The 8,494-nt window shown below is 44.2% G+C and overlaps 1 protein-coding gene across 2 annotated transcripts; it reads right to left on the bottom strand.

The window, feature by feature from the left end:
* Positions 1-278: 278 nt before the first annotated feature.
* Positions 279-6,031, bottom strand: LOC129249205 (mucin-5AC). Of its 2 annotated transcripts, none has more exons than XM_054888887.1 (5): positions 5,671-6,031; positions 5,359-5,593; positions 3,245-3,446; positions 2,869-3,191; positions 279-2,809 (listed from the first exon to the last, which is right to left on the bottom strand). In XM_054888887.1, exons 1-5 carry the CDS (start codon positions 6,027-6,029, stop codon positions 461-463), a joined length of 3,468 nt encoding a protein of 1,155 aa, XP_054744862.1. In that variant the 5' UTR covers positions 6,030-6,031; the 3' UTR covers positions 279-460. The 2 variants fall into 2 exon arrangements, with proteins under 2 accessions (XP_054744862.1, XP_054744863.1); XM_054888888.1 differs by having other exon boundaries at positions 2,869-3,167.
* Between the last annotated feature and the right edge of the window lie 2,463 nt (positions 6,032-8,494).

Below are 8,494 nucleotides of genomic sequence, written 5' to 3'. Positions count from 1 at the left end.
CACGAAATGCTATTAAGTTCACCCGTTTCTGTATTGTTTGTATTTTTTGTTTTCAACTTACAAATGTAAATATTTTTATTTAATTTTTATGCTAATTTCTTAGATTGCAATTACAGTTTTTATAATCTGTATTTCATTTCTTATTCAATGTGACGAGAATCTAATCATACTAAGCTCCTGTAAAAAGTGTTTGTGCCAACTTTGAGTCACAACAACGCACGCAATTCCTTAGCCGGGCAGTCGTACAGTTCCATCCACTTTCTATTCTTTTTCTTACTTATCATCCCTTATGCTCATATCACTCTAGTTTTGCGTTTCTTTACCCACTATGTAGTATCATACATTATTCTTCGAGCATTTGATTTCGAGACATATGTATGTATAGTATGTATGTATTTTGCCCTCAAGCCAAACACGTTCAACCCATATTATAGATTAAACGTGGTGCTTTGGATCCTAGCTAGAACAGTGTTTCCTTTGACCATTTCCGATTGGTACCCGTCAAGCCGGGTTCGCGTGATTCCTCACTTTTACTATGCGTCCGTTCGATGTCCTCCGATGCCGTCGAACTATCTGAACTCTCATCGGTAGGTAACTTTATTAGAGGCAGTTCCAGCATAACAGATCGGCAAGTTCGCTCCTCTCCGCTATGCGCCTTAGTGTCCAGTAAACTCAAATTGGTAGCACTTTTGCTCACCAAAACGCTTGGGGAGTCAATTAGTTTATCTGAGCTGGTCCCAGAAGCGGTAGCGCTGCCGCGTAAGATGAGGTTTTTCAGCGATGATGGCATGCAAATAATTGGCTGTCGCGTTGTCGAAGTAATAATCATCGAGTCCGAGACTGAGGAGGCACAAGGGTCATCATAGAGTCTGGAGCATGGCAGTTGTGGTTGTGTTTTGTTCGTTTGATTTTTCGAAGCCTTTTGAGTTTCTGTGGAATAGCATTGATTATCAGTAGCAGAAGCAGCAGCAGCGGAAGCAGCATTTGCACTAGCAGAACTAAGACCACAGCTCGTTTGATTGATGTCCGTTAGGGGACTTGAGCGACCGAAACTGACTACAGTATTTAGACTGCTGTTTTGAGTTAGTGTCGCGGAGCCACCTCCGCCGCCACTGCCGCCACCACCACTGCCACTACCACTAGGTCCTTGCCCACCAGCGCCACCACAAAGTTCTGTATTCAAAGTAGAGCAGGTGTAATCGTCTGTTGTCGTGGTGGCTGTAGTTGTTGTGGTAGTCGGCAGGCTTTGTGGATCGCTATACTGTTGCAGCAGTTGCGCACGTCGTGGATGTGTTGGTGAATTACTGGTACAAATAACTGATCCAAAATGCGTCTCGAGTGGCACTGATTCCGCAATAGTGGTTGGTGTTTGGCTACCACTGCCGGTATAGTGAAACTCTTTCAGCTGATGTCCGATCAGACCGACACGATCGCTTGACGAAACGCTAATTGTGCGATGACGTTGAAGTAGGGGACGTCGCGCGCGCGATAGTTTCGTACCACCGAGACCAGCATTGAATCCGGCACCCAGACTGTAGCGTTTTTCGATGGGATACCTGAGTGGTTGAGGTCCGGTGTGCACAATTGCGGACGCTTCAACAGTACTGCCATTACCGCCACTTTGCGGTGCAACAAGCGCTACATTCTCGCGCATACTAGTAGGATCGTGTTCACCGAAGCTAACCTCTTCGCTGTCACTGCTAAACTGCTGTATATCCTCATCAGTGTCGGCCACACTATCCAGGAACACGGAGTCCTCGTCAACTGAGCGCGCTTCTGAGTCTTGGTACTCTAGTGACGAGATTTTAAAGGAACTAAGCGAGGCAAGTGGCGCGCGTCTTTCTACATTGAAAAGTGCTTTCGCTGATATGGTGCCCAGACTGCCACTGCCATTCAATTTATCCAAGCTAATGGGCGTACTGTCGATGCTGATGCTGCTGGAGTTGGCCGTAGTGGCGGTGACAACTGCCGCAGAGGCAGCAGCTGCTATGGCGGCGGCGGAACTAGAATACGGAAAGTTGTTGTTATTGTGCTCTTGTATAGATGGCGGCGTCATCTGCTCAGTGGGGTAGGTGAGGCGTTGCAGTTCGACCACCGCAACTTTACCGCGCAAACTGCCACGGGAATCCTCTGTAGGCGAGTCGGAGTAATGAAACCCGTAGTGGCCGCTTGTTGGTGGCGCAGACTGCAGTGGCGGCTTGAACGTCGATCCAACGACAGCACTAGCAGCATCAGCGAAACCAATCAAATTGCTGTTTTCGAAAAGCGTCTGATTGTAAGGATATATATCCACCGTATCGGCACTGATCGAGTGGATTTCTTGCTTGCGTCCGGCCTGTGCGCTTTCCGGATCGTAGTAAGCTATGCTGTGCTTGCGCACAAACTTCTGTGCATCGATCTGGTTATTAGCCACCTTCGTATCACCAGTGACTACAGTATTTGTAGTGCCAGTCTTGCTGTGGGTAGTTATGGTGGCCACGGGTGTTTTTGCTTGCGGCGCTTGCGCACCTTTGCCGGACACTTTTACGCTCGAGGTCGAAGTGATATTCGCATGCGCCTGCAGCTGCTCATAAAGGCTACGTTCCGAGGGGCAAGGTGAAGGCTTCGGTGTTGGCTGTATGACCTGTATGTCCGGATAGTAGTAGTCCCAATTGTCAGTACTCGATGCACGTGAGGCTGAAGATAGCTTTCGTTGAAGTGTCGGCGGTAAATTACCAAGCCCTAGGGTAAATGCCGAACAGCGTCGCTCCAAGTATGAACTTTCAGTACTGCAGCATGTCATTGCACTGCTACGCCGCGAATCTTGACCCTTTAGTTGAAAATTAAGAGTATTAATTTAATGAGAGCATATTGAAACGCGACACTTACTGTAGGCGGTACTTCCAGGAACCCACGTTTACTCTTCGTTGAATCGGTGCGTTGTGGCATGTCTGGCAGTTCGTCTAGATGTGTCCCACTACGTGGATAATCGGTGCATTCCAATTCATCCTCTGTCTCAATAAAGTAATCGTCGTTGCCAAAACTGCTACCCATCGGATAGTTACTCAAAATACGCGATGACTCGGAGCCACTTTTTCGGCGTCCTCCCGTAAAGCTGCCGACACCAGATGTTGCCGAATAGGAAAATCGTCGAGGTGGCTCCAGCAAGCTGCTGTAGCCACCACCACCTGTAGTTTCATAAGCAGGAATATCTTGTTCGAATTAGTCTTCAATGTCAAACACCATTTATGAGTAACAAACTTACCCACTGAAGAGAAGCGATATCCTCTATTTAGCATAGGTGGTGCGCTAACATTGCCCAAAGATAACATTCGTTGTCGTCGATAGACGATAGCATCATATTCATCCGGATATATCGACATGCCGGTTGCGACCATGGCCTCTTGTATTTCACGCTCCTCCTCCTCTTGCATACAAACGGCGGCGACAGCAGCCATTTTGGGATCCTAAAACGACGAACACGAACACATGCTTCAGAATATTCTTTCGAAAGAATAGTTAAAAGAATGGTGTGAAAAATGTGTCGGGATATCAGAAAATGATGAACGAGAGAGAAGAAATGGAGCAAATGAAAAAAGCTCACATTGAGCTTAATATAATACAAAATAGTTAAACAGATAACAGTAGCGGACAGACAGCGGAAACAGACTTTCAAAATAGAGCAGATAAACATATATATCTACATATAATTGGCGCGTACACCCTTTTTTGGGGGCTTGGACGAGCTGCTCCTCCTGTTTGGGCTGTGCGTCTTGATGTTGTTCCACAAATGGAGGGACCTACAGTTTCAAGCCGACTTCGAACGGCAGATTTTTTTATGAGGAGCTTTTTCATGGCAGAAATACACTCAGAGGTTCGCCATTGCCTGCCGAGGGGCGACCGCTATTACAAAAAACTTTTTCTTCATTTTGGTCTTTCACCGAAATCCAACCTACGTTCTCTCTGAATTCCGAATGGTAGTCACGTACCAACTCATTCAGTTACGGCGGCCGCCGCAAAGGAGTTTTTCCGAAGAGCAGTAGATTGTGTGATAGAAAAATATTCAAAAATATTGAAATTTATTTTAGGGATAAGATCGTGAAAGGACGTGCCAAAATGCCACTTTTGTAGCGGTACTGAGTGTTTTCTTATCTCTTCACAACAGCTCTACTATATTGAGGCAGAAGTGGCTCTCATCAAGTCCGTCCTAACGTATGGTACAGAAGCTTGGACGATGACAACATTCGCTGAAGCGTCCCTTGGAGTGTTTGAGAGAAAGGTTCTGCGGAAGATTTTTGGACCCTTGCGCGTTGGTGACGGCGAGTAACGTAGGCGATGAAGCAATGAGCTGTATGAGCTTTACAATGACAAAAACATAGTTCAGCGAATAAAAATCCAACTTGTCCGAATGGATAAAAACCGGAGCGTCTGAAAGTATTCGATGCAGAACCAGCTGTAGAGGAAGAACTCCTCTGCGTTGGCAAGATCAGGCAGAGAAGAATTTGGCTTCACTTGGTGCGTTCAACTGACGCTGGTTAGCACGAGAAAGAAACGACTGGCGTGCTTTGCTAATCTCGGCGAAAGTCGCGTAAGCGGATACCGCGTCAATCAAGAAGAAGGGGAAGAAGAAGTGAAGTAGCACACGATGTTTCCATCCGTTTAGCTCGTGACACACAGGACACACTGTCCTAAATTCTACCTAAACAGCAGTCAAAATTATTGTGGAATGTAAGGTGTCAGCTTAAACAATTGGGATGCGAGATTGAGCAGCACTTCACAACCCACTGAGCCCCGAAACATACCTGAATGCAATGAAAAACATGCATCGCGAGGTGGGTTCATCTGCGTCAATACCTGATCGATTAGTACTAAGCAGCGAGTTACAAAGTTTGCTTTTGTTCTAATTCGATCCAGATGGAGCGGTTGACTGACACCCTAAAGGGCTAGGCTAGGCTAGGCATCGACATTGCAGATATCTGCCCAGCTAGGGGATACGCCAACCATCTAACACCGCTTTGCTCTGCAGTCTGCGCATTTACTTGGCATTAGGTTGGATGAGTCAAATTAAGCGAAGTAATGCTACAGGAGTTTTTTCATGACAGAAATAACTTATGATAGTCACGCACCAACCCATTCGGCTACGATGGTCGTCGGAATCGGTTAAAATCTGTAGGCTCCTCGATTTGTGGAACAACATCAAGGAGCTCGGCCAAATACCCAATAAATTGTTTTTCTGCTACAATAACAACATTAAAAAAAGGACCAATCCAGTGAAGATAAATACATAATTTGCATGACTGATTGGAAATATTAATGAAAAGAAATATAAAACATAATTGGTTGGTAAATGAGACTGATTGAAACAAACATTGAACTCACCTTTAGAACTTTCATCGTTTCATTGGAACTGCTGCGACTCTTCCAAACTATAAGGAATACCATTAAGCCGAAAAACCCGCTAAGCGTCGCGGCAATACGTACACCAGTCATCACGTCGTAGGTAGCATAGAATTCTTCTTGCTCTATTCTCCGCTCAATCACACTTTTATTGTATCGGCCAGTCCCCGTGAATAATATTTGCCGTCCGTTTGTACCGTCGTATAGGGATTCGGTACTGCATCCGCACATATGAAAAAACAAAAAGGTAAACGTACAAATACCACAAAAATAACACAAAATTATTGCATTTACTCAGTCGTTGTATTCGTGGCGGGTAAGCCGTTATTCTCGTTTGCCACAAACCGTTTCTTGGATGCATTGCCGTTGTTGCGAAGTGGAGGAGGATCAGTAAATGCAGTGAGTGGCATGGCCAGTTTGTCCGACATATCCGCTGCGGCCAAACGTGCTGGCTTACCATCATCGATAATATTATTGGCATTCGTTGTTGTTTTTATTGTTGCGCTTGCTGTAGCAGTTGATTTGGAAGCCTTTGAAGTGGAAGAACTCGTTGCTGTTGATGACCTTGTAGTGTCTGATGATGCTGATGTTACCGACGACAGCGATGATGACGACGACGACGAGGCAACGGCACGTCGTGTAATTTTTGCCATCTCTAAATAAACATTTTCTGGAAAGAGAAAGGGAATTGTAGTAAGTAGCGAAATAAACACAAAGTCAAGGAAAGTAAAGTTATAATGCAATTGGATTAAGGAAAAAGGAGCGAGATTCCTTATAGCTAAAGAAATACTTGTTTAGTAAATATTTGATGCATAGCGCAGATTTTTCATTTTCTAAAAGAAGATTTATTTAGGTAGTTCTTCTAATACGACCCTATAATCTTTCGAAAGATCAATGTTACGCGAGCGTTCGTGAGATAATTGGAACCAGCAATTGTGAATCGCCAGATTTTTCAAGTCTTAGCTTCTTATTTTTTTTTTAACAAAATATCTTTCGTGTGCTAACATGCGCCAGTTGGAAATACCAAGTGAAGCCAAGTATTTCTTCACCTGATCTTTCCAACACAGAGAAGGCCCTTCTCTTCCTCTGCTACCACCAGTTGGTACCGCATCATGGTTGCATCGCCTGCGATACTCGCGACCACCAACGTACAAAGGCTCAAAAATCTTACGCAGTATCTTTCTCTCAAACACTTCAAGGGACACCTCATCGAATGTTGTCATCGTCTAAGCTTATGCGTTATACGGAGGATGGTTCCGTGTGCAGAAGTCCACATAAGTGAAGAAAGTACCTGATTGCTATTCACTTAGGAGGGGCTAGGACTATTATTCTGCATACGTTCCAAGCAACTCACAACTTCCGGGCTTCGCCTAAGCATCCTTCTGATAGTTTCCGAACATCCGTTTGAGAGCGAGCTAATGTGAGAAGGCGAATCAACCCAGAATATCTGGTTGTGCGCTGGCTTTCGGACCCGCTACGTAAAAATTCTTCCCCAATGAAAAGCCAAACAAAGCCTCAATCGAGAATTGCAAGTCTTAGCTTAGGTTCACTAAAAATTCTGAAGTGAGTGTTTGTGAATATAACCTCTGCAACCTTCTCTTCATAGTTTCTACTACACTACAAATGTTGAGCGTATTCAATGCAATCTTTATGGGCAATCTTTATTATGTTTCTGTAGAACCATTCACGATACTTATTTTTAAAGATAATTCTTTTCAAATGTTGACCGCAACTGCGGCGTAATTCGGCCATCCGTAAACACCAAGTTTTGAATGACTCAGCCGGTATCTCGTGAATAACTTTAGTAATGTTGGCTCCAATCCCTCAATCGAAGCTGGTTTAAAAGAAAAAATCCAAAAGTGTGATATCACACGATCTTGGCGGCCAATCCGCTGGTCCGAGATGAGAGATAAATTGCTCACTGACACGACAGCAAACGACGCAGTAAACCCATTGTTCCATTTGTCACGGGATGTATGGTTATATGGCAAGTAGCGCCATCTTTTTGGAACTAAATGTTGTGGTGATCACGGACTTCAATTTCTGGCGTCAAAAACTCGAGAATCAGGGCGCGATAGCGCTCGCCTTTTACTGTTACATTGGCGCCAGCCTCATTTTTGAAGAAATATGATCCGTTAATTCCACTAGCCCAAAGGCCAAATCAAACGGTGGCAATTCTTGAATGGTTTCGGGTTGCTCTTCAGCGCAAATATCCCAATTTTGCTTATTGACGCAGCCTAAAATTCGGGTCCCAAAGCGCACGATGAACACTTTTCAATTTTCTTTGTTTTTTTTTTTTGGTTTTTGTTTTTCTTTTGGTTTTTTTTTTTGGTTTTGTTTTGACTTAGAATTATCAAAGGACGCTTGCAAGACCCTATCCGACGCCCCGAAATACATCTCAGTCTGTTTTGATTTTTAAGAGAAATTTCTTCTTTTTCCTTTTCAATTTCTGCTTATCCATACGCAACTCGGATTCATCAGCATCCTTGTCCGCATCAATTACTTTTGTTTCTTTTTCTCCTTCTTAGACAGCTTAGTTGTGATTTTTCTCGAATCGGTGTGTCCGCTTCACGAAGCGAAGTATGCATTTCTAAGCGTTGTTTTATACTCAAATCTTCTTCAGCTTTATGCAATCGATCCATTTCTAGACACTTAACGACCTCATTCTGTAATTGTACCCCTAACAGGCGAGAATTGAGCGTCTCTTCACGCGCTTTATCGGAATCGGGTTTGTTGCCTTCCGAAATCGGAAATAGGAAAAATCCACAGTCGACAGATACCCACTACTGATAAATCTTAGTGGTACAGTTAGAGTGGAAGTCAAAGTGCCGAGAATCTTATCTTCACGAAAGGATAAAGGTGAGTCGAAGATCTGCTAAGAGCTGAAGCAATTCAACCCTGTTTTCCTCCAAATACATACAAGTAGTTGTATCTACAAGAACATCCCTTACTGGTTGTTTGGTCGAGCTCCTTCTCCAATTTATGATGCGCGTCTTGATGTTGTTCCACAAATGGAGGAACCTACAGTTTTACGTCGCTTGATAGATAGTTTTTATGAAGAACTTTCTATGGTAGAAAAATAATGGGAATCTTGCTGCCAAGGAGCGACCGCCATTAG

This window comes from Anastrepha obliqua, chromosome 5 (assembly GCF_027943255.1).
Source record: "Anastrepha obliqua isolate idAnaObli1 chromosome 5, idAnaObli1_1.0, whole genome shotgun sequence".
Lineage (NCBI taxonomy): Eukaryota > Metazoa > Arthropoda > Insecta > Diptera > Tephritidae > Anastrepha > Anastrepha obliqua.
Note: the sequence above shows the minus strand (reverse complement) of the source record. Positions and strands in the feature narration are given on the sequence as shown.